This window comes from Electrophorus electricus, chromosome 26 (genome assembly GCF_013358815.1).
Source record: "Electrophorus electricus isolate fEleEle1 chromosome 26, fEleEle1.pri, whole genome shotgun sequence".
In the NCBI taxonomy this organism is placed as follows: domain Eukaryota; kingdom Metazoa; phylum Chordata; class Actinopteri; order Gymnotiformes; family Gymnotidae; genus Electrophorus; species Electrophorus electricus.
In genome coordinates, this window is record NC_049560.1 from 3,082,501 (window position 1) to 3,108,481 (window position 25,981).

General features: G+C 47.2%; 2 protein-coding genes across 12 annotated transcripts in view; one reads left to right on the top strand and one right to left on the bottom strand.

Annotated features, from left to right (window-relative positions):
• The window catches only part of shc2 (SHC (Src homology 2 domain containing) transforming protein 2), a 14,633-nt gene extending 4,004 nt beyond the window's left edge, over positions 1-10,629 (top strand). Inside the window, exons 2-13 of the mRNA XM_035523141.1 lie at positions 2,055-2,125; positions 4,242-4,302; positions 4,393-4,512; positions 4,781-4,834; positions 5,009-5,060; positions 5,234-5,360; positions 5,973-6,150; positions 7,020-7,113; positions 7,463-7,630; positions 7,886-8,175; positions 8,669-8,825; positions 8,985-10,629. Of these exons, the coding sequence (XP_035379034.1) occupies positions 2,055-2,125; positions 4,242-4,302; positions 4,393-4,512; positions 4,781-4,834; positions 5,009-5,060; positions 5,234-5,360; positions 5,973-6,150; positions 7,020-7,113; positions 7,463-7,630; positions 7,886-8,175; positions 8,669-8,797 (1,344 nt within the window). The 3' untranslated portion in view covers positions 8,798-8,825; positions 8,985-10,629. The remainder of the gene's footprint in view (positions 1-2,054; positions 2,126-4,241; positions 4,303-4,392; positions 4,513-4,780; positions 4,835-5,008; positions 5,061-5,233; positions 5,361-5,972; positions 6,151-7,019; positions 7,114-7,462; positions 7,631-7,885; positions 8,176-8,668; positions 8,826-8,984) is intronic.
• A 587-nt stretch (positions 10,630-11,216) lies between these two features.
• ankrd24 (ankyrin repeat domain 24) lies at positions 11,217-24,420 on the bottom strand. 11 transcript variants are annotated; one of them, XM_035523136.1, is made up of 23 exons: positions 24,369-24,420; positions 24,062-24,103; positions 21,630-21,760; positions 21,394-21,482; positions 21,192-21,256; positions 20,659-20,716; positions 20,464-20,534; positions 19,751-19,857; positions 19,301-19,491; positions 18,844-18,866; positions 18,483-18,566; positions 18,273-18,389; positions 17,906-18,025; positions 17,433-17,562; positions 17,021-17,175; positions 15,730-15,899; positions 14,882-15,627; positions 14,456-14,793; positions 13,716-13,937; positions 13,178-13,354; positions 12,392-12,550; positions 12,141-12,206; positions 11,217-12,043 (listed from the first exon to the last, which is right to left on the bottom strand). In XM_035523136.1, exons 2-23 carry the CDS (start codon positions 24,095-24,097, stop codon positions 11,969-11,971), a joined length of 3,330 nt encoding a protein of 1,109 aa, XP_035379029.1. In that variant the 5' UTR covers positions 24,098-24,103; positions 24,369-24,420; the 3' UTR covers positions 11,217-11,968. The 11 variants fall into 11 exon arrangements, with proteins under 11 accessions (XP_035379029.1, XP_035379030.1, XP_035379031.1 ...); XM_035523137.1 differs by having other exon boundaries at positions 24,062-24,100; positions 24,369-24,411; XM_035523138.1 differs by lacking the exons at positions 24,062-24,103; positions 24,369-24,420 and adding an exon at positions 22,621-22,900.
• Between the last annotated feature and the right edge of the window lie 1,561 nt (positions 24,421-25,981).

The following is a 25,981-nucleotide window of genomic DNA, read 5'->3' on the forward strand; positions in this document are numbered from 1 at the left end:
GTAGGTTATAGATGAGTGATATTCACACTGAGCCCTGGCAGACAGAATATTGTACCTCTTTTTATTAGAAGGACAAATCATTTTTTGAGTTTCAAATTCCTCTTTGCAGAGGAAAATTGACCTTTAGGGCAAAATGACCTGAAGTACACCACCATGGGAGGTACAGTACAGTACACCACCATGGGAGGTACAGTACAGTACACCACCATGGGAGGTACAGTACAGTACACCACCATGGGAGGTACAGTACAGTACACCACCATGGAAGCGCAGTGTGCTAAAATAAATGGCCCATGTAGGACACTCTCATCTACCTGTGGAGGAAGCTGTTTATGCCAGTTTGGCAACATTTACAAAGCTGGGCAGTTGATCACTTAGGCTGATGACCCAGGTTGGTAAATGTATGACTAGTTACAATAGTCAACAAGCTGTGCAATGTTTTAAAAGTCAAAGACCCTTTTCTGTGTATGCTTGCATAATTTTTTGGAAAGATGCTGTTTCTGGAAGGACAAATTGTAGCGTTCTCACAGTCAGGAAGGCTGAGAGTGATGGGGAAGGACTCACAGCCTGAATCCTTTCTGCCAAATGCTAATTTCATTAAAATGCTCAGGCAATTTGGAAAAGAGTATTTGGTGGGTTTGTGTTTATGGAACCATGTGGCTAAATCTAACGAACACTTGTTTTCACCGTAGATGCAGAAGGGAGGACTTTATATCAAATGGTGTTTGAACTATGCATAAATATGTCAAAATATGTCAAAATATGATTAGTTACCTGTTTGACAACTAAGGGAATTCATTATGATATGGTGTTGTGGTTGTAGGTTGTGCAAGGGTTTTGTTTTGCTGTTTTTTTCAAGAAACAATCGTCAGTTTGTCTGATAACATGTGAGGTTTGAAAGAATGGCTTCCAATTACTATGATAAATAAACATTCAAAACGCATGTCCTATGTTTTTATGGAAGCCCAGTGTAATCTATATCTGGTTTTCTCACGGTGGGCTCCTTAACTGTACTGGATGAACTGGGGTTACAGAATATACGAAATACAAAATTGCAGTGATATTGTCACATTTGTTTGAAGGCTCATTAGCATATTGTATCCTCGTGTGATATTAGCACTGCGAAGGCTTTCATTACAATAATCATAAACAAAAAACATATTGTGCAGTCTTAAGATGGGACACATTAAAACTATATAAACCACCATTAGTAGCGCTGGTTTTTGGTACATTACATTTTAGTTGTAGGTATGTGAGTTTTTTCTACACAGCTGTCTAAGTCATTTACATCACATTTACATTTATGGCATTTAGCAGACGCTCTTATCCAGAGTGACTTACAAAAGTGCTTTGTCACTATAGAATAGAATATATCCTAGTACAGTACAGAAGGTTAGAGTCCAACATACCAATGAACTAGAACACTAGAATACAGGGATCAATGCTGATACCTAGAAGTGCAAAATACATAAGACACGACTCTTTGGCTTATTTATGCGCTCTTCAGACTCCTTTTGCTCCCTTCACTAACACGTCTGTTTCAAGCAACTATCAGGACATTCCAAGGACAAAGCCACCAGATTAGCACAAGGAAATCATCAGACACGCTGCACATCTTTGACATCAAGACCCACTCCTCCAAACCGTCCTTCAGAAGGGACAGGAAGAGCCGCTCAGGGCTCCCCCCGCCAACCCCGGCAGATCGAGATGGCTCTCTGTGTGTGTGTGCATCTCTCAGCGCCATCAGCCACGGAGCTTTTAGTGCAGCGTATCCCACCTATACTTCAGAGCCACCGTAATTAGCAGGCCCAGTCTAGCCATTACTCTGTCAGCGAGATCTGCTGCACCACCTCCTTATGTTTCGCACCCTTTACATAATTACACGCAGGTGATTAAAGCCACAGGCATATGTGGCTTTTGGCATGTGCCCAGCTATGGTCATGCACGCAATCTGCAACTTATCACCGGCACGGTGTTGGTGTCAGTGGGCGTGGTGTTTGTGTCAGTTGTTTTAGCTGTATAATAGAAGTGTTGTTTGTTTGATGTCTTTACAGTATATGGGCTGTATTGAAGTGCTCAAATCGATGCGTTCACTGGACTTTACCACTAGAACCCAGGTGACAAGGTAAGGTCATTAGACTCTCTCTGCCATTAAGGATTTGTGTACTTGTATCACTGGTGTAAATTTATTGTTAAATTTGTTCAAGAATCTTCCAAAGAAGGATTTTTGCTAAATGACTCATTTTCAAATATATTTACTATAAGTATAACTATATATTAAATTAAACAAATAAAGCACATTGCTTTTCTAAGATTGTAAAGAAACCTAATTTAGAAAGCAGACCTGAGCATAAATAGTGTAGTAAGAGTTCTTGAGGTTGCATATGTGGATATCAGCATGTATGTGCGCATGCATGTACATGGATGTGCATGACTTTCTGCATGAAAGCATGATTGCACTGTGCATGCATGTGTGCAAAAGCCTATGTGTGCACATGCTTGTATGCACACATGCCCGTGGATGCGTGCGCCGGTGCACGAGTGCATGCATGTGTGTCCATGCGTGTTCCCCAGTGGGAACAGCGCAGTGTGCCTCCTTGCCCCTGGCTGGCCATCGAGCGTCAGTAACCCAATCCCCCCTGCCCACGCCACCCTTAAGTGCAGCCAGGAGCATGCAGAGGAAGCTAGAGTTGTATTATTGATGATGATGGTTAATGACCGGAGACTGCAGAGGCCCAAGCACCCCGGGGAGTGTCAGAAACAGTGACATGCGTGGTGAGGGTGGACTGCTGCGTTTGAAAAGCTGGAAGAGGAGAGGAAGAGAGTGATCGGAAGTGTCCAGGGATGTGGGGGAGACGTGAGTTGGGAGGGAAGATAATTAGCGCAGGCCGGCAGTAAAGGGAGCGCGCAGAGCCGTCGATGTCACTCACAGTTTGCGTTTTGGCCAAAGTTGCAGAATACAAATGGTTTTTATGTGGGGTGGGTGGGGCGCACTTCAGTTATCGACATGGAGGCAGCACGCATGTTCTGTAATACTGGTCAGATAGCAAAGAGGGACACAGCAGTGAGGAATCTTAAATGCACCGCAGACGCACAGTCTCACAGATAAGCACACACACACTGAAAAATCACATGCCTCACATACATGCATACACATATACGTATCTTAAATTCCCCCAAACAGACACTCTGTGGATTCCAGTTTCATTTTACTTCTCTCCGCTAAGGAAGAAATTGCTTTATAGAAACAGATCTCTCAAAAGTCCTTTCACTGGGACAGTTGCCACCTTTAAAAGTTTAATGAGCTACCTGATAGGCACGGGGTCCTTCAGGCATTCACTCAGCCAGCCAGCAGCTGCCTAGTGGCCCTGGCGCTAAGCTGCAAGGGATGCGGATGATTGACATTTTCAGCGCTCATTAGCATGGCTTGACTGCCATATAAAATCATCATTAAGGAGAGATGGCAGGGAGCTTAAAATCAAACAGAATCTCACTGGCTTTTAAAAGAGCTTGTGCTAGTTTATTGCTTTGCTTCACTCCAGCTGTGTGACAGTGAGACAGTGCTAAGTAACAAAGCTTTCTCGCACAGCAAACAAGCTGTCTCACCTACCGGGTTTTGCTGCAGTGTCTGAAGCTAATCGTGATGTTGGTGACAGTCAGACAGTCTAGGGATGGTTAGACTGGATGTTGACGGTTTTCTGCTGTGTATGTTGGTGACCTGTGATGTAAAAGTAAAAAAAACCAAACGCTTTCCAAACCATGTGTGCATGGATGGCATTTAAATGAAAAAATTTTTTGAATGTCATTTTCATAAAAAAAATATTTCACAGTGTTTGAGTGTAAACCGAACGTGTAAATAGTGCAGAATTGATACAGGTGTCATATTTGTTTTGAAAGTGTTATGAAAGCACTGTTAGAAGACAGGCTTTCTTTTTCAGTTTGTTGCGGTGACTTGAACTTGGCAATATTGAAGCCTTACAGTCAGCCTGTTTGTCAATATGTACACATATAGGCTGTCTGCATTATCGCATCACTGTACAAAAATGTATTTGTGGCTTAAGGGTGTCTGTGAATACATAGAAATATATTGGAATACATGCAGGTCTTGCAAAATACAGAACTCAGGATATTGCTTCAAGAAGTTGCTTCACTGAGTTGAAACATGTCCAAATTTACTCTGGCCCTGTTTGCATGCGTGTGTGTGTGTGTGTGTGTGTGTGTGTGTGTGTGTGTGTGTTCAGGGAGGCTATCAACAGGCTGTGTGATGCTGTTCCAGGAGGAAAGGGTGTATGGAAAAAGAAGGTGAACAATGATAATGATTAATATCCACTTTATGGGTAATCTTCCCATGCGGTTGCATGAATGAAGCAAGTCCGTTTTCATTGGCCGCAGACTGCCAGCAAGGCCCTCCAGGCGATCATGGGGAAGAGTAACTTACGCTTCGCCGGAATGAGCATCGCTGTCAACATCTCCACCGAGGGCCTGAGTCTACACGTGCCCACCACCCGGCAGGTCAGAACCTCTCACACAGCCTCCTGGGAGATGTAGTCTGACCTCTTCACTGTCAGCTGGACTGTGGATGGCAATATGAGCCAAAGCTTTGGAAGGATTCGGAGGATAGGACCTTACGACAGGACAGAATGTCTGAGTATTCAGCTAAGCAGCCTGTGTCAAAACCTCCGCAGGCCAGCTGTCCTGAAGAGTCCTGTGGAAAGGTTATTGAATAGAGCAGCTTCGGTCACCCTCTCTCCTTCTCTCTCCTCTCTGATTCATCTCCCAGGTGATTGCACATCACCCTATGCAGTCCATCTCATTTGCTTCGGGAGGAGACACGGTGAGACCTCACGACGAATCTCTCACTCTCCTGACGCGTCTCTGAGCGGCTCCACATCTGTTTCCTCTTTGTCCTTTAACTTCCGCCCTCTGCCGCCAGCAGCTTTCCTGCTTTGTCTGAATTCGAGACTTTTAAGTCATCTGGGTTGCTGATTTCTTTCATGTCGTTTTTCAGGACACGCCCGATTATGTTGCATATGTGGCCAAAGATCCTGTCAATCAAAGAGGTATTGTTCATTGCATTAGCATTAGCAGCGGTTTTAGTTACCCGATGAGTTTCCTCACTGCCTGTGCTTGGAACACGTGTCGGTGTGGCCTGTTGCGTAATCTGCCGGTCACGAGGTGTGTCTTTGGCACGTCCGGCCGTGATTTCTCCAATGCCCGCCTCTCGTCCCTGTAGCCTGCCACATTCTGGAGTGTAGCGACGGCCTCGCGCAGGGCGTCATCAGCACCATCGGCCAGGCCTTCGAGCTTCAGTTCAAACAGTACCTGCACAGCCCACCCAAGGTCATCCTCAGCCTGGACAGGTGAGACTCTGCTCCGCTAACCCGTGCGACACTCACGTGCTGGGCTCAGGCAATATGCAGAATGGGCTTATATGATGTACCCCACACACACACACACACACACACACACACACACACACACACACACACACTCACGCACACATACATATATCCATTGGACTTCCAGATTGGGGAATGGTGGAAAATGGGTGCCCAGGGATCAGGTTTCTGATCGGCATCCTGGTTGGATGACATTATAGAAATCCATTCCATTGGCTCTCAGAAGCTGAAAGCCTGACCGATGTCACACGTGTAGTAGAGCAGACAAAACAGCTTCCATTTCTGTCCTTTCAGAGCTGTTAACTTCCTCCAGCAATAAGCAATATTTCTCGCAACCCCATCAGCCCTGCTAAATGAGATAGTTGTCTGTCTATTTACAGTGTGCTATATAACCCATCTCCTGATTACATCAGTGCTGTTTATATTATAATATTATTAATAACATATTAATTACATTATTTGTGCTATTTTTATGTATAAACAGATGACTTTATTATGTTCAAGCAAACAGCTGCCAATGTTATTTGTTATTTGATACACATGAGCGTGTCAACGTGCAAATAATCGCATCAGGAATATCCGGGTGGAGGAGTCAGCGTGGGGGGATGACGAGGAGTCATCGGAGCACGATTACTACAACAGCATCCCCGGGAAAGAGCCGCCACTGGGGGGGGTGGTGGACTCCAGGCTGAAGCCCCCGCCGGCGCTGCTGGGCCACGCCCTCAGCATGCCGCACGGCAGGACACTGCAGGTGAAATGCGAAACGAAACGAACAAAACAGTCCTGGGTTCCACTGAACAGCTTCAGCTGGGTGTGTCAGCAGGGAAAAGGCTAAGCTGTGTCAGGCCGTGGGTCCCCAGGGCTGTGCTAGGGAGTCCCTGCTCTGAGACAGCCAGGCGTATACACGCCTGTGTAAGGGCTCTTTGTTCTGTGGCCAATTCGGTTTACAGGCAAGAAGGCAATCACGCATTAGAAAACCTCTCTTCAACCCCGATGGCTATATTGAATGACCTCTCGACAAATCCTAACTATGTGATTTGAAAATCAGTCGTCAACAGTGCAAATTAACGAAGCGTATGTTTATGAGATATATTCGCATAATCCGTACTGGTGATTCCTTCATAATTGAGACGTAAAATGAACTGATTTATGAGTTGTATAGGCCTCCTTAGTGTCTTGGCAAGAAGACATCCATTTACTCTTTGTTTTTCTAAGAGTTTTCCGTAAGAGCCCAGAGAAACTAAGCTGCACTGCTCTCAGAAGCCTAATGCTCGTTTCGCCTCTGATACAAAATGACAGGATACTTGTAATGCTGTTTTATTGCTGTAGCTGGATTCACTTCTAACCTGTAGTCTGTTTATCGGACATTTATAAGACTTCATTCAAACTAATGTGGGAATTAGAATGCATTAGGCTGTAAAGGGGGCTATATTGGCTGGCCTTCGATGTGCAGAAAGAAGAGCAATAATAGCCTGCCATATGAGGTTGGGGCCCTTGCTCTGTACTGACCTGCCTCGTTAACTAGCAGGTCTGGAATCAGCCGACTCCAGTTTTAGGTTGCACCTGTCTGCGCAGTTCGCAGAATGGGGTTGTGAACTGCATCTGGTCCTGCATTTTCAGGCTGGCTGTGTCACACGGAGAGACGCCTCCTCGCTCCCTACACCTCAGCTGTGTCACGAAGTGCGCTGGGACACAGAGGACAGCAGCAGCTCGAGTGAGACACCTGTGCTTGACACTAACACACTCACCTGGTGGATGTTTTAGGAATTTTGAGAAATGAAAAGGTGTTGGGTTTGCCAGTAGTCTGATTTATGACACTGCTATACAACATGTAGTCATTTACTGGTAATTATCCCCAGCAATAAAAATTTGCTACCAAATTATCCTTAGCTGACCATGCTGTGCTGCATATATAAACATATAAGCTGTTATATGTATAAACATATAAGCTGTTATATGTTTATAAACTTGAAACTTGATATAAGCTGTTAGCTATTAGCTTCTGCAGTATAATCTCGTTTGTGTTGGCGCGGCATGATTGAAGGCCTTTATTTCTATACCAGATTTGACATCTGATGGGTATTTGCGAACAGATGGGCACCCCCCTAGTGTCCGGGACTACGAGGAGCACCTGTATGTAAACACTCAGAGCCAGGAAAGCATGGAGCCGTTGGTAGGCGCACGGGGAGGGTGCAGAGCGGAGAGCCCCAAGAAAGACATCTTTGACATGAGTATGCGAGCAGCGTGGGGGACCAGGGGCTTCAGATATGAGCCTCTTAAACTATTAAGCATATTTCTTTCCCATTAAAACTAGTTGTTTGGTTTTGTAGGTTTAATTCAGTAATATACTTAACAACGACAAAATAAATGTCTCTCATCATTAGACTTTAACTCAAAATAAAAAATCTATGGTGTGTCCCACCATATGTCGAGCTCACATTCAGTACACACGTCACGTTTGGTTCTCTGTGCTGTACTACTTTCAGGGCCATTCGAGGACGCCCTGCGGATGCACGAGGCCGGCAGCGTCTGCGTGCTAGAGGACCAGTGGCCGAGCCCGCCCCGGCGCCGTGCTCCAGTGGCCCCCACCGAGGAGCAGCTCCGCCGCGAGGCTTGGTACCACGGTCGCATGAGCCGTCGGGACGCCGAGAAGCTGCTGGCCCGAGATGGGGACTTCCTGGTGCGCGACAGTGCCACCAACCCGGGCCAGTACGTTCTGACTGGGATGCACTGCGGCCTGCCCAAGCACCTGCTGCTGGTTGACCCGGAGGGGGTGGTAAGTTTGAAGGTCATAGGTTAGGGGGCATAGGTGAGGGGTTGTACAGAGGACGTATCTTTTGGATCTGGTCAGTTTGCATGTTGAGTACTTGTTATTGATGGATCCTGAGGGTGCAGTGATTTTGGTGAAGGTCATGGGGTCATGGGATCGTGGGTCATCTAGGCCCAAGTTTTAAACAAGTCCATCTGCATGAGGAATCTCTGCAGCTGGTGGAGCCAGAGAAAGTGGTGGGTTTTATGGGTAAAGGGGAGAAAGGTCAGGGGTCAGGTAGGCCACAGTTCTGAACCAGTTCCTATGCATGGAGAATCCTACTGTAGTGTAAAGCTCAATAAGACCTAGCAAGGGTACAGTTTGTTAAAAAAAAAACCCAAACATTCACAGCTAATGAACATTAGACTGAACTTTAGCAGATAAATGACTTGAGACAAAAATATGGATTTGTATTCTTGAGTGTTTTGTATTCATGCATTGTTTTCTTCGGACCTGTCAGGTACGCACTAAAGACATGCTCTTCGAGAGCATCAGTCACCTGATCAACTACCACCTGAGTAACAAGCTGCCCATCGTAGCGGCTGAGAGTGAGCTCCACCTTCAGCAGGTGGTGTGCAGGAAACAGTGACCTCCACCTGGACAACGCACACAGAAGGGTAAGGACGCAAAAGGCCACGTTCAGAAGACGACGCTGAGACGCCCCGATCTCAGCGGAGAGACGATCAGCTTAATGAAGGAGTGATGGACATTGCGCTCTTTACTGATTCTCTGAAAATGTGCGTTTCAGCAGATGACACGTTCCTCTCCTGTTCCAGGTTTTAACGGCCTGATTCTGCGCAGCCGAGGCCCAGGGTCCCCACACTTTTGCCTTAAATGTGGATACTAAGCTTCCGTTGGGTGCACTGGACATGTGGTATTGCAGATGTGGGAATCGAACTACGACTCCCAGCATGCCTTCCTCTTCAGGCCAAGCTGACAAACCCAGGGCTTTAGCAGACATCTTACGGAAGGGGAGGCTCTGAACAGAAGTCGACTGTGCGTTTCACGATGTGTAGCATTAGGACGCCCCATTCTGATTTTACTCTGAGGTGTAATCCAAGTGCCCTGTTTTCAAAATGTGAGCGATCAGTGATTATGCTTGCGGGCTTTATGATCAGTGTGTCGACTTTGCAGTCAGATGTATTTAGTTGATTCTGGAATCAAAGTATTATAGGAAGTGGGCAGTATGTGAATTGTTCTCAGGATGCAGTATTTCATATGGACCTTATGTGGGCGTATGATATTTCCTAAGCTTAATTGTTCAAGCCTGTCTTATGCAACCATATCACATACATGTTTAATTTATTAGGCCTCAGGACCAAATGCTAGGTCATGCTTATGTAAGAGTAAAAAAACAAAACAAAACTACACAAATACCAATTGTTATAGCAATTAAGAAATTTGTTTTGCAGAGCAGACTGGCATATTGCATACTGGAGGCATATAATTTCTTTTTTAAAAACTATATAAAATAACTGACCAAATGTAGGTCGGCTAACATTTCATGCAGCTGCGTATTATATATGTGGAACAGTCCCCAAAAGTCTACATTCCCATAAGGGGTAATAATATGGATTTTCATCTTTCAAATACCATAATTTAAGGTGGGTCAAGACACCAAAGTCACTAGAAAATCCGTATAAGCTTCGGAATTATTTTTCCGAAGGTTTTTAATGATTTCTTTCTTATTCTTCATTTTTCACTTGTACAGAGTTTTCCATCGTTCACAGAGGCCCTGATCTCCCCACGCTAGCCACTAACGTTTTCGCATGCACACTGCTCCCCTTATCTCGTGCTGCAGCGGAAACGGTCGTAAGAATCACGGGAACGATCGCAGTGGCGTTCGCCCTTGTTTCTCCGTGGGACTCTGTAATGGCCCAGACGTACCAGACAGATCTGATCGTCATCTGTGTTCTTTATTAGAGCAACAACAACAACAAAAACATAAAAAGATCTGAGCAGAGAGATCACCTTAGTGTTCTAGACGCACCAAGTTCTGCATAAATGATGATTTCTTTAAATTCTATTAGCGATCAGAAAGTGTTATCCACAATAGTGCGAGATTGGATGTCGGTCAGCGAAAATGAACACAACAGCGCATTTGGAGAACTTTGACCCTTGTAAGCTTGGATTGATTGGTATTAATTTTTAACCTTGTATTTCCTTTTCTGTAAATGATTGATTTGGGAAAGAAATTAGTAAGGAAAGTAGAAATAGTAATCTATACTGAACTAGCCAAAGATGTGTTTTGAAGATGAAATTAGGTGTTGCCCCCCACTTAAGAGTTGAGTTATTGAGCTCATAAAATTATTCTAATTTTTAAATAATTTTTTCTTGCCTGGTTTTTGTTTTGTTTTTGATAGGCATGTTGTCAGTAACCCTAAAATCAGGAAATTATAATAAAAGGATTATACTATTGTATTTCCTGTGGTTACCCTCTAGGCTGATTGAGACTTGCCACCTTTTCATTTATTTATTTTTAATGTGTTTTCTTTTATATCTTACACACTGATCCCAGTACAGTTTGATCCTATAGTCACTGGAGCAGAACAGAATTTTACTTCCCTGTCCCTCCCGTGTGGCCGGTCACATGACCAGAAACCAGTTGGTGATATTAAAAATGTCTCGGTCCCATCCAGCGTGCTCTCGACATATTCATGGAACCTTGAAGACCATTTGAGCAAAACGCCAACAGCACTGCAAGCTCAGAGTTCATTCTCTGTGTTAGGAGCGTCTCAATAGTTTGGCTTGTGGTTTCTAGTGAAGTTTCAGCCACTGCAGATGTACACTTTTTTTTTTTTCCGTGCCCACAACCCCAGTGTTTAAACTAAAAGAATACACTGAGACCTGATTAACTGTGAGCCCTGCTCCGGTCTCTTACGGCACAACAAACGCTTGCAAACAGCAGCATGACAGCTCCCGGAATTGTTGACTGTACTGACTGAGCTCGAGTTTTACGTGAAAGTTTATTGTGACAGTACACACACTCTCCTGATGATTTTGACAGCTGCTCACAAGCTGACGTGTGAAGTTTCGTGAGAGCCCGTGACAGGAGGACTTCTGCACCTTGCCTGAGAAAAAAACCTGACCCACATTAACACCATCCTGAAATACTATAAAACACAGAGGCACAATCTAGAATCATTCACAAGCAGGTGCGGGGGATACGCATGCATTCAGAAAACAGGGCCATGTCTTGCAGAATTAAATGAAAATATTTCCAAACATCGTGTCAGAAAAGACATTTTTTTCAAACATTTTTCAAATTAGAAAATAATCGAGAAGGTCATGAAAAAGTATTCAGAAGACTGAAGAAATAAAACCCAGATTTCCTCAGGGTGATATATGCTGTCTGATATCGTCTTACTGAAAATTATTGATCACGTGATCAGCAGTATATATCAGGATACATTGAGAAGGTGACCTCGATCCTGCCTCAGAAAGTCTTGTTCGAAGCTTTGGTAAAATGATAGATGAAAAAACAACAGCAATGCATTTTTTTGCTTTTATTGACATGTATAAAATTGTTGATCAGTACTCTCTAAGCTAACAAAGCTTCACAGGTACTGTCAAATATATTCGTCTCTGTCACTTTCTAAAACTATACCTGCTATCGTCCATTACAGTAACGCTCATTCTGTCTTGGACCTCTGACGTAACGCCAGTCCGCCCACCGTGCCTTTGCACGGTCAGTCCAGCTGGCCCGCGAGCACACCATTCTGCAGGCGGTGGGGGTGAAGACCCCGGGCCCCTGGCTGCTTTAAGCGCTCTGGCTCTTCTGGGACATTCGGAGGATCTGGAGCAGCAGGGTCTGCACCTCTTCATCCATCCGCCCCTGTCGGCCACAACACGCAAGCATCCAGCTGCAGTTAACCGGCCGACCGCACCGCTCGCGAAAGAACGGAGTCGGGTGTGCGTGTCGTGTCCCTCACCTGCACCGCGGCGAGGAGGTGTGAGCGGTAGATGGCGACCACTGCCTTGTGCTTGCGCTCCGAGTCCTGGCAGGGAAGATGCAGGAGGAACCTTGTTTGTCACATGCTACTAGGATCACAATGGAAAGGGCCTGTTCGGTATTTCTTTGTGTCGCAACACTCATGGCAAATGAGGAAGGAGATACGGAAGACGCTAAACCTGTGCTCTGGCGCGCTGAGCTCTAATTCGGACTCTAGTGCACTGCCCCCACCTGGAGCTGCTGAGTTAGTGCAGACACTCGGTTCTGTAAAGCCAGCTGCTGCCCTGGTATACCCGCCGAAGGAGGGGAGGAGGAGGCTATGCCCAGGGGAGGAGTCAGAGCGCCCAGGGCTTCCTTCAGACGGAAGACCTCTTTAGAGAGCTCGGTGATCTAGAGAGAGAGAGAGAGAGAGAGAGGAAGCAATATGCACCAATAAAAGAAGCAAATTCTGATCTAAAAATAATCGGTGATTTATCAAAGTTATCAAAACAAGTACAGAAGTGTCCAATCCCTCTCATGGAACTTTCCTGCACTGCACAGTGTAGTGCTTAAACAGTGTTTAAACTGCACAGTGCAGTGCTTAAACAGTGTTTAAACTGCACAGTGTAGTGCTTAAACAGTGTTTAAACTGCAGTGCAGTGCTTAAACAGTGTTTAAACTGCAGTGTAGTGTTTAAACTGCACAGTGTAGTGCTTAAACAGTGTTTAAACTGCACAGTGTAGTGTTTAAACAGCGTTTAAACTGGCAGCATTTAAACTGGTGTGCTTAAACAGTTTCTAATTGGTATAGTTTAGTCTTAGTTTTACTACAACATAACTGAATGAGCTCATATTGGGCTGAAAATCTAACTCAAGTGTGCTGGAGCAGGTAACCATGAACCTTGTATTGTAGGGGGGACTGGTTTTGGGACTAGGATATGAACAGTGAAAGCAACGGTTTTCCCTACAGCTCTTACACAACACTACAGGGGATCGTGCATGACTGGGCTTTTTCATCCTGGCTGGGCTGGCCACACACCTTGCGGTCCTTCTCCTTGATCAGGCTCTGGGAGTGCTGCATGTCGTCATGCAGCTGCTGGACGTGGGTGGACTGAGCCTGCAGCTCAGCCAGCTGCTGCTGGACAGCGAGGAGCTGGGCTTCGGCCACCTGGCGCTCGCTCTTATTGAAGAGAGCATCCCTCTGCACCTGGAAAACCTGCAGGGGCGATGGGAGGGGCGATAGAGGGAGGGGAGAGAGAGAGAGAGAGAGAGAGAGAGAGAGAGAGAGAGGAAAAACAGGAAGGTGGGACAGGCAGAGGGAGGAAATGTTTATATAATGTATAAAATATAAATGTATGAATGCTTTTAAGTTAGTAGTAAGAGGGCTGTATAATCCACAGAACAGGGTACTATACAAAAAACATACATGTACACACAAACACACACACTTGAAATAAAGGGAAGGCTTAAGATACTTACAGGAAAGATGCATACATGCAAAGAAGAAAAGCATCATCACTACATTGTTCAAGAGGTCTGTCATACACACACGCACGCACATACACACAACTGCAGACCTCATTGCAGGTCTTCTCATGCTTGCGCGTGAGGTCGGCCAGACTGGCGGTCAGGGCGTTGACCTCGGCTTGCAGACACAGGCGCTGAGCCTCGTGCTCCTCCTTGGACACCAGGCCCTGTTCCAGAGCCTTCTGCGAGCGCAGCTCCCTCAGCTCCGTCTCCTTGGCGCTCAGAGCCTCCTGCGCGGCCGCCGCAGTGTCCTGGCTCTCCTGCAGCTTGGCCTACAGGAGAGAACAGCAGGTTTTCGTCGTGCGGCTGCGATGGCGATTACGCTACGCACTCGTGTGAAACGCACGCTGCGCGGGCCTGTTCTACGAAACAAGGATTAGTAGTGGAACGCTGACGCTGCATTCCAGTGGCGTCATAAGATGGGAAACGCCAACTGTTCGAACAGCTGAAGAAGTTTAAGGTACAAGTGGGATTCTAGATAAGATGAGATGTGACGCATACAGCAACCTTTCCCTTCAGAAGAAATGGAGAACTGGCCCACGGATCCTGTCAGTATATGGCTAAATTCGTTTTTTCTTTATTCTGCTTTTTGTTATTACACTCCGATACTTAGCTGAATAGTTCTTTTTTTTTTTTTTATAGATATTTTTAGCTCTATTGGACGACTCAGTGTCGTTGTTTTGGGATATGGAAAGGACCCAGCTGGTGAAAAGCCTGTGAAACCTTGTACATACAACCTTCCGATGAGCCCAGCGCTAGCCTTGTGTATGTAGCATGTGCCCACTCTTACCCTGGTCTTCTCATGCTCCTCCTTGCTGATCGTGCCCTGCCGGGCAGCCTGCAGTTCGCTCTCTCGTCGTGCCAGCTCGGCCTGGGCATGCTCCCGCAGTGCTCTCTCCGCCTGCAGCTCATTCTCCGTCTGCGCCAGCTGCTGCGCTATGGCAGACAGCGCCTCCTGGTGTCTGGCCAGTGGTACCGCATCCTTCAGCTGCAGGGCGTCCTGGGCGCGTCCTTCCCTCTCGGCGACCAGGCAGTCCAACGCCTCGGCGGCCTCCTGCCTGGCAACCTCCAGCTCCTCCTGCACAGCCTCCAGAGTCCGTCTGCCTGGCAACAGCTTTAACGAAAACTCTGATTGGAGGAAAAACAATGGTTATTTTTACAGGCTTGGATTAACGGGGTACGTCTGAATGGCCCAGGGGACAGCGGGTGCCCTCACCCGATACGACGGACCTCTCGGAGCGCTCCTCCTCCTCGTCTTCGTCCTCCTCGTCCTCGCCGGCATGCGTCGGAGGGCGGAGCCTCTCCAGCTCCAGGAGCGTCTCGTTGAGTCTCAGCGCGGCCTCCGCGCGCTCTCGGGCCAGCTGCTCCAGCTGGAGGCCCAGAGTGACCCGCACCTCGTCCAGCTGCTGCTGCGGAACACTCTGCGCCAGCTCAGCTTCCAGCTCCGCTACCCGCGCCTGCAGCCCACCCTCTGCCTCAGCCCCGCCCACCTCGCCCCCGGCCCCCTGGCGCTGCTCCAGGGCTGCCTTCAGCTCGCCCACCCGCTCTCTTAGACTGCGTACTCTCTTGCTCTCCTCCTTCTCTTTCTCCTGCAGAGCTGACTCCAGCTCCTCCACCCTCTGCCTCAGCTGTCGGACTGTGTCGGCGTCGCCCTGGTTAGACCCCTCCCCCTGCACCGCCTGCCTGCCGGCGAGCTCCGCCTCCAGCTCACGCACTCTCTCTGTCAGCCGCTGGGTGTCCGAGTTCGACCCCGCCTCCTGGCCCTCGCAGGGGCCGTGTGTGGGTAACCCTGCCGCCTCCACGGAGTAAACCCCCAGCCGCACCTGTTCCCTCAGCTCCATCAGCTCAGCTCGGGCATGGGCCAGCTGCTCCTGTACGCTCTCCTCTGTGCGCTCTCCTCCTCCGCCTGAAGGCTCCACCTTTGACTCCATCTCACCGGTCTCGTCAGGCTTATCCTCAGACCTGAGAAAGAAAATCACGGCTATTTATGTATAGAGAGAGAGCTAGAGAGAGAGAGAGAGAGAGAGAGAGAGCTCCTTGAGTGACTGGCAGGAACTACATTACCCAGTGTCCTCGGTGGCGATGCTCGAGCCCTCAATAGCAGCCTGCGCTCTCGAGTATTTGTCCTGCAGCTCCTCGAACTCCCTCCTCAGGGAGTCATACAGGGCTGTGGGCACAAAGTCTGGACCGGAGCTTTGCAAATCTGTGTCGTCCTTCTCGAACATCTCCAGCATCTACAGACCCCAGCCCACAGAAGAACGTTAGGAAAGTGTCGAGAAGAGGGAGAAAGCTTCCGCATTCATTTCAGAGGAAGAAGCTTTGGTTAATTGGTTGTTTTGGTTATTTTGGTTATTTATTTCAAATAACAGTTGTTGTGTACATCTCTTACTGTGCAGACATGCCAGCAGGGAAAGGCTGAACAGCTCTGTATGACTGAGTACACATACACTAAATAATGGAAAACATATGAAACGGCAGATGATCATAGCCCGAGTACTTACAAATATATATACCTACATAATAATGCCCACATAATGCCTTGAAATTATTTCAGTACTTTTCGAGTATTTCAAGTGTTATTTCAATTGTTTTAGAATGACAGCATTTTTCGCATTGACCTCACCAAACCATTTTCTGTCACCGTAACATACTGGGACTGACCAACTTATAAAACTGGCGTCTCATTAAAGTCATTTTTGCTACGAGGTGCCAGAATCCCTATTTCCATGAGTCTCGGTGCCTGGCCTAGCCCTGTACACCCTTGTCCGCGGCACTTGTCTGATGCCGCTGTATTTGTCTTGGGCCGGGGCAGAAGACAAGAAGCCATATAATGTTCCTTCTGCCTGACCTGGCATGATGACCTGGTGGCAAGATCTTTACGTTGTCCTCCGAGATAACATTTAATCAACATTCTATGACAAAGTGTCATTGCGGTCAGAACCTAACTGGCCATGCATTATAAGAGCATACAGAGAGAGAGGAAACGGAGAGCATGGAAAGGTTGTGTCCGTTGTGTCTAATGTGCCCTTTAAAACCATCTTCTTTCCCTCCCGTTTCACTCTAGCTGTCAGCTCGCAGAAACTCCACTGCACTGAGATCTTCAGACCTTGTATCCTCAAGCCTGATTTTCTGCATTTAGTGCCTTAATAAGTCTTTTTTTTCTATTATTTGCAGAATACCTTGACCTGCCTTGTGTATGAAATGGGATACATTTAAATATTCCCTACAGTCTTAAAGCCAATGTGTATGCTACAGCCTAGAGTTGAACCGCCACTGAGAGTTTGAGTGCATGTGGTTTTATGTGTGCTTGCACGTGTATATGTTTGTTTGTGTATAGGGGGATTTAAAACTACACCTGGATTTTGAGAACTAGGTCAGCATTCTGCGCGATCAGCTCATCCACCTGCCCACGGAGCTGCTCCAACTCCTCTTTGGACGAGGCTTCCACCCGGGCCTCTGATGTCTCGACCTCGGCGTCCCGTGACTGTCTGGACAGCAACCTCTCAGCACCTGACAGCACGCACACACACACGCACACACACACACACACACACACAAACAAACAAACAAACAAACAGAGCAGCGCATTCCATTTCAGATTCACGCAGGGGCCTTTAACTCATCATCTCCAAACTGAGTGCTGGATGAAATACTTTATTCGATTCTCCAATTGTTTAAGATTCAGGCCTCGAATGAGGTGTGCGCGATATCAGTGAGCTGCACCCTACACTGGCCACTGATCGAGACCGGACACCTGTGGCACTCACCTGGGAAGTCCAGCATGTCATCCGGATCGTCGCCGCCGCCATACTGAGACCCTCTCAGCTCCTCCAGCGCCACCTGCAGGAGGTCACGCTCTGCCTCGGATATGCGTAAACGCTCTCTGAGGGAGTGCAGCTGGAGCAGACCGGAGCGGACAGACATGTGTCAGACACAGCAGGCTCCTGACAGACCCTGCGTGTCTGCTCATGTCCACGAGACGGGTCTCCGGGACCCAAAATACAGGATTGAATGTTTTCTTTTGTTATTGTTTTTTTCAGCCAAAAAATAAAGTATAAAGATCTAAAAACTGTATATTAATCTAAAATATCAACACTGCACATTTGCTGGACAGAAAATGTTTCTCAAAAGAATATGATGGTATGATGGTAGTGACTTTTCTCACTAATATAATCTGAGCAAAAACAACTTTATTGAGGAGTTGAGTATGATGTATGAAACCCCTTCACGAGTGAAGTACCTCCTCCAGTTCAGCGGTGGCACTACTCTGTTGCTGCTCCATGGCTTTGATCTTCTGTAGCAGACGTCCTCTCTCCAATCGGAGCCTTCGAATCTCTTCAAACACTTCCTCATCCTCTGCCTCACAACGCACACAAAGAACACACAACACAAATAAAAAAAACCCTAGAAACTACAGGCTACACAACACCGATTGCGTCTTCACACAAAACTAGCCAGCAGATAGTGTGAACTCGACAAGAGAGCAATATCATTCCAGGATGCATATCATTCAGCGCATGCGTATCCGAGTCACGGTGCTTTGTGGACTGACCAGAAGTGACTTAATCGCCAGGAATCAAACCTTGATGCGGTTAACAGCCACTCACAAGGCTATCTGGCCATGGGCGCTGTGTCCGGGGGGCTGGGTAGGGAGGAGCCGAAGTCTGGGGCGCTTGTGATTGGATAGGGTCAGGAGCAGGCAGGCCTGGGGAAGGGTGCGTACCCTGGAGCGTTGCAAAGCAGAGCCAATTATACTCAGTGTCCAGCAGTGCTGGTTTGAATATTTTAATCATGCAGCAATGAAGTTTGTGTGGTACCTGCCGGGGGAACTTTGGAGGAGGGGGGGCTTTCCTCTTGAGTGGTGTTGTTGCCCCAGCCTGGGCAGTGGCAGCAGGGGAAAGCTAAGGGGGTGGGGTGGGAGTCAGGCTCATCAAGCAAGTTTGTTTGAAGGGTAGATAGCAACGCAGGCAGAAGCCACGTTAGGCACTAAAGTTCTTCATTTGTGTACTGCACATCTAAGACCCTTACAACACTGAAATAAACACCATCACATTTGGAATTTGTTTTTTAAGCTGACAGATCGCTTTGTAGCATTTGGACATGCATGCTAATGGGTTTAGTTGTTAGCTGAGCTGACGTGTGCTGGGTCATTTGGTGTTTGGTGAGAGGGAGAATTACCTCCGCACTTCCTCCATCAGCCACTATGGGTGTGCGGTGAAAAACAGATAGCACTAAGATTTAACTTACAGCAACTCACTCACTCACACACACCCACACACACACACATTGAGGCTCAGTCCTAACTTCATATATTGTCTCCCAGCCCTAAGCACACATCTCTATCCAAAGACACTTGAAAAGTGCATGCACACATCACCCTGTCTTCAGGGGGCCCCTCCTAACAGCTGCTCCCACGTTCAGCACTAGCTCACATATGGCTCATATTAGTCTTCAGCTCTGTAACTTGAGGTAGCAAATGGCTTTTCCCCTGACTCTGTGCTGCCCTTTCGATCCCCTGGCTCAGGTTACCCGCATGCATGGCGTCTGCTGCCGGATTTATTCGTGCAGGGCGGCACCAGTCTGCAGAAGGGCCCCCTGTCCCCTCTCTCAGGGGAAACAGAACAGACGCACACACCTGCGTGTGCGTTACCTGCGTCCCCTCCTCCAGGCTGCAGCAGCTGGGTGAGCCGTTGGCTGCCGGCAGCGACGCTGTAGTGGGCGGCATCGTGCCCAAGGGCATCCGTGAGGTGCGGTTTGGCCCCACCCTTCAGCAACGCTTCCATCGTCTCTAAGCTGTCACTCTCGCAGGCTAGCATCAGGGCCGACCTGACGAGCAGGACACGGTTACAGAGGGCGAGAGGGCGCCGACCGTATCGCGGTAGCGTCAGGGTGGATGTCACCTCACCAAAACTCTTCTGAGGTGTAGGTGGTAGCCAGTGTAAGTGAAAGTGGTACTTTGGGTTAGCTAGTTCACCCGGAGAGGCAAGGACCTGTTTCTCCCAGCTTACCCATGTTGGGCAGAACATACCGGGCCCTGGAAGACAGGGGGAAGCCCTACTTGCCCCGGATGAGACGTGTGCCCTACCTGCCCTGGATGTCCTGCCTGTTGGGGTCAGCGCCCCTGTCCAGCAAGAAGACACACAGCTCCACCCGGCTCATCTGGGCCGCGAGGATAAGTGGTGTTGCTCCATCCTAAAAAACATAAAACAAAAACAGGTCAACATATATTACAATCACCAGCAATGAACTGATTTCTTGAGTTTTTATCCTCCTTCAGGCATCGTTATATTTATCTGTATGAGCTGTATTAGCAGGGAGCAGTGTGGGAGAGCAGTATAATCAGCACTGGCTGGTCAGGAAAGACGTTATATGTGCTGTGCTGCATCAGCGTTGCAGTCAGAAGATACTGTGGCAGGTTGCAGTCAGCATTACAGTCAGAGAAATCAGATGGAAGCTAAACATCAACTCCTGCAAGTGTATTCACAGCCCAGTGGTTCTCCATCCTGGTCTAGAAGCCTCAAAGCCCAGCACATATTTTTGTTCAGCACGGCCTGTCCACCTCCTCAGCTAAGCCCCACATGGTGGAAGTTAAAAGAGCACAGAAGATGTGATAATGGAGCGCACATGCAGGTCGCCAGCGGCTGCTGATGAAACGTGCTGCCAGGAGCGTGAACTGGTCCTTTCCAGACAGGTGCTGTCATCTCCTGCGTGTGCCTAAAAAGCCCTCTGCTACCTATGAGACGTCTGACCGTCTTAATCAGCGGGTGCTATTAGCTGCTTCGACTATTGCCCACATACTCCGTCTTGGACGTCCAGGTCAGCTTTGAAGTCCCATAAGGTCTCGGTGCAGGACAGGCAGCCGTTGACAGCTGGACAGGACAGAGGGGAGGAGGAGAGAGGAAAGAGGCTCAGGCAGGGTTTGTGTCATGCGGTCACCATGTGGAGTTCTCCATCGGCATTCGGCACTGAGAGAAGGGTCAGTGCATGCACTACCAGCGTGATGTAACGGGGTCCTCCCGTAACTGTCTGCCGAGTCCACTGGCATCCGCTCCTGCGCCAACACAGAGACAAAAACGGAAACATTTCACATTTTATGGGAAACCAGAAACTCTCAGGAACTCTGAGTAATATCTAGTTGGAAGGGCACATTCCAAGTCAATTATACCCATGTTAAGATGTTTCTTACGTGTGCCAACACATTTGGGATTACGTAAATGACTGGCTAACCTTCCCCCTCCCGTTAACCATACAAGGCATAACAACAGATTGACCACCTTGGGGGCCATCACATCACAGGCATTTCATTGGCGTTCTGGACTTGTCAAGTGTGCACGCTCCGGTGCTTTGTTGAATTTCCGTAAGCCTACGACACTGAACAGTGAGATCTGTTGTCCCAGACCTACCTCCTGCCACGCCCACTTTGTAATAAGGTTACTGCACAACTGGCATGGAATTTGATCATTCCAGTAAGAGATTTCAATAAGCCCCACCCCCTGCCCCACCTCCTCAGCTGACAGGCTACTAACCTGGAGAAGTCTCTTCAGACATTCTGAGTGTCCATTCTTTGCAGAAAGGTGGAGGGCATTATAACCTGTGGAGACGGAGGACAGCCAGCAGACACTAACTACCTCCACTTTCTTTGTCTGACAGTGGCTTGTTTACACTTTAAGATCACTGAAGGGCATTATTTTCATACGCTGGGTGAAAAATCGAGGTGTAAACATTTACCTGCACCATCCGTCATGTTGATGTCCACGCCGTGAGAAAGGATGACCTCTAGACAGTCCAAGCGGCCTTGCGACGCACACAGATGGAAGCTGGAAGCAAAGGCCGTGATTAGAACCCAACACAGTTCCCATGATTCCTGGCTCTTTGTTCTCCTCACACCTTTCCTTTAGGTGGTAGAACTGCACCAAAACCGTGAGCCTAAAATGCCCTTGAATGGGCGCAGCATGGTCACTCACGCGGACTTGCCCTCTGTGTCCAGCTTGGAGGGGCAGAGTCCTTTTTTCACCAGCAGGGCGGCAACCTTCTCAGGCTCGTCCTGCTCCACAGCCTGGAGCAACCTGTCATCGCTCTTACTCCAGTCCTGGCTCTGGAAATGCACACCAACACAACCCGCTTTAGGCAAACCGCTCGGCAGACGTAACAACAAACGGGGAGTTTCGCTGTCTTCTGAAACGTCAGTGGCATTTGCTTTGGGAAGCTGGCCCACCTGCAGAATGACCAAAACACAATAAAAGGCTTCCATTAAACTCGTCATTAAACTTGGAAGTGTTTCTGGGACACGTGACCCCAATTGTCCTCTGTGCGAGGGTGTAAGAGGAAGTGTACGTACCACCAGCTCTCCGATACACAAGCAGATGCGCTTCATCAGGCTCTGCATGAACTGAGGATCCATAGAGCTCCAGGCTTGAGCGTCACCTCCACCATATCCCTCCACGCGTTATCGCCAGCGAGCACACCCAAGCCAAACCTAACTAAACTGAGACGCCAAAGTGCGACACACCTAAAAGAAAACCCTGCAGGCTACCTGCTCTAATGAGTCAGCTCAAATCCGACCACACTTGAGACTTCTAGATCAGCTTAAGAGTACAGTGTACAGCGAGTGCTCACCACAAGTCACGATTCACTCACTGGATGCGTTGTCACCTCAGAGATCGGCTGCGGTCAGGCCAGTGGCTAAGGCAAACAGCCTGCTTCCTGTAACACAGTGTGCTCTTGTTCCTATCCTGTCCTGTTCTGCTGTCTGCTGAGCACACTGCAGTGACTGGCTCACACGCACACACACACACACACACACACACACACACACACACGCACGCACGCACGCACGCACACACACACACGCACACACACACACGCACACACACACACACACACACACACCTCCCTCTCTGAGTGTCCCTCATTCTCACAGCTCAACCTGAATCTGTCGTTGCTCTCCACACTCACCTCTCCATGGCCATTTTTGTTTGTTTGCATTCAGTTTCCTTCCTCCCATGCCCGCTCTGTTTGGTCGGAGCGCCATCTTTCCAGCTGCTGCGTTAGCACCAGGAGACCAGGGCTCAGCAAAACCCGTCTGGCACAGAGAGCCTTGGTGCTGCTCACGCTCACACTGCCCACTAATAAAGCAAACTGCACCGCAGCCTTTCAACAACAGACAGAATGTGATTTAAAGGTTTCAGAGGACACGGTCTGCAGACCTTTCCTGTTTCAGAAGGCTAGCCCACCACGTCCATAATAATGTAAGAGCGTGACTGATGGGAGGTGCCGCTATCTGAATACTGCAGCTCGGATGCTGCAAATGTGAGCGCAGATGCCACTGAGCTTGACTCATAGCTTCTTCCAGACCCTTCTCTGCGACAAAGGAAACCGCCAAGTTTGTAAAAATATAATTAAAAATAAAAATAAAAATCAAGTGCCAGGGTTCTTGAGGCATGTAATAGTGATTACCCACAAAAATAAATGCATGAACCATAAATCTGAGCATCTTTAAACACCCTCTCAAAAACATTATAGCCACTGATCCATAACGTTATCATGTTTACCTCAAGCATCGCGCCTGCTCTCACACAACCATCATTTTAATGGTATTGGCTGCATGAATATCAGACCAATGAGTCAAATCAATAGAGGAAGAAATCACATGGTTATGGGAACCTGCTGTTGTCTGATTGACTGCATCGCCTACAGTATTAGCTGCCCATTGAAAAGAAATCTTAACATCGTAGATATCTGAACCTGGAGGCTTGCTGCATGAAGAGATACAAAGGGAGGCCAAATACACCCATGTCATGTTCCCTCCCCCATATTGGGTCAGCTAACCATCTATCATCAAAATGTCCCGAACCCTGCAAACTCCAAGAAGTGGGAGCGGTGATAAATTAACAAGGTAATTAATAAGGAATTAACATCGGAAATTAATCCACCGCAGTGATTAAACCACAGACTAACGCAAAACGGTGCTCTCTGATACGATATTAATCATATTTACTGCTTTTCATATTTTTCATGAATAGCGTGGCATAATCTACCAGCACTATGAGTAGGATTGTGCATGCCCATGTGTGCCTGTCTGTGTATTTGAATAATTGAACACTCTTTGCGATCTCCAGTTACGTTTGGGGCCATCTGTAGGCTGGCCTGGTCCCGTATTGGTAAATGACACTAGCAGTCATCACCATGACCATGAAGACCCATGCATGTGGTCACACTTACACACTCACTGTCTGTGCCTGGTTAAACTCCGTGCTAACAGTACAGAACACTTTACTTATAAAAAATCCACCTGAACAATCTATAAAGCACCTTGAAATGAGTTTTGTATAAGTGGATTAAATGTGAAATTTTACACCATCATAGGAGACTATTAGCACATTAGATATAATCTTACCTCAGTCTTCTTGAACTTTGCTTTTAAAGTCTTCATTGTCTGCTAGAGTGTTGATAAGATAAAACAAAACATCACCAAAAACTTAAGTTACAATGATGAATATAGATCTTATGACATTAAGCATATTTATACAAATTTATACAAATATATATAGAATTTGTATTCATTGACTGAGAATTAAACCACCTCTTTAATGGTAATAAGATGTAGAAAAAATACAACATGGTTTAGGCAAAAACAATGACCAGACTTGCATACCCGTGAGAGACTTGCATACACGTATTAAACAGCAGGGAAAACCACTCACGTTATTTGCATCAAGATGCAGTTCCGTGGCCTCTGGACCGACGAGATGGGATGCCCTGTCCAAATGACGTTAGTCGCGGAGTACACATGGCTGCAGGAGTGGACTGCCTTTGCTCGAAATTCGACCAATCAACTGTGAGAAAATAGTCGGCGGGACGTCTGATTGGCAGAAAAAGGTATCGAATATTGTCCCTATGCTGTATTTCTGTATATATTTAATCACAGGGTTATTCCGTCCAGAGACTCAGTGGCTGATCAACATTCTTTATGAGCATTTTTTGTTCATATGTAACGATACATTTAGGTACGATTAGGTCATTTTATTTTTGCTGCGGTTTTTATCCCAAACCTCAGAGCCTAATAAATACCCTTAGCCAATCAGCAAAAGCTAAAAGGCCATGACCAATAAACATTCAGGTACATGCGGGATAAGAACAGAAGCCAGAGTTCTACCGGAAATAATTTTTTCGTTCGGTGAATATTAGCTGAAGCGGTCTGTGTTATCCCCCCCCCCCCCCCCTTTAAGTTATTTATTATTTAAGGTAATGTTAGCGTCATAGTACGATGAGTACGATGACAGTGAGCATGTAAACAGCGTTTTGTTTTAGAAAACACGTGGGTTATTGCTAACTTTTGGGGGAGTTTGTATCCGTGGAGAAATGGTGATTCACACAAGTCGCCACAGAGGGGCATACGTGCAACGTGCAGTGATGCTCAGCCAGTCAGCCGTAGGTGAGCTAGGTGGGCTACAACAATGAGCTCCGTTTGTGTGTGCTGGTTAAATAGTGACTGATCCAGCGAGTCCGTATTCGCCAGATCCTTCAGAGTAAGTGCTGGGCGTTTAAGGACGTTTTGCCCTTTTCGTCCTTATTTCCACGCGGATGTGGGCGCGGAGCGGGTGGGGGTGGATTACGTCACTAGGCATACCCTCCACTGCATTTTCCTGTTCATAAGTATCTTTAATAAATAGGGACCCTACACTTAAAAAATCCGTTTCTAAAACTACTGTGCCTTATTTGTATGTTTGTTTTGTTTAGCTGATAAGTGTTCGGTTAGAGTATATTACCTCTGGACAATAGTTTATGCAGCACCAAAGTTATTTAGTCTATGAGACGTTAAAATGTAAAAGCAGAAGGGTACAGATTGAGTTTTAGTGCGTTTAAAGACACTTAACCAGACAAACCCTCTTACACAGTGTGCCTGCAGATTGCGTTTCTTTTCTCCTGTGAAACAGCAATTTCCCTCTCCATTCTTGCCTCTCGTGCTGTCTTTTTTTGTCCCCCGAGGCTCCTTTTTCTCACGCGCACATCTCTGTCTGTGAGGGGCAATTTGCTGAAGTGAGGGCATGATGTGGTGGGGGTGGGGGGCTACTATGACCTCATCTACCTTCCATCTCCCTGCAGAGAATAGTGAGATCATTCATGGTTCTCGTGAAATCGCCGTTTAGAGCTATTTTACGGTCACTGGCTGTTTAATCAGCCGCTTCAGGGGATTGAATCGACTTTGAAGAAGCTTAAAACAGGCTAACATGACATCCGTAAAAGAAAATCCTCTATATCAAGATGCATTTTAGACTTTAACAGTCTAGTCCAGATGTTAATCAGTAATTGTATT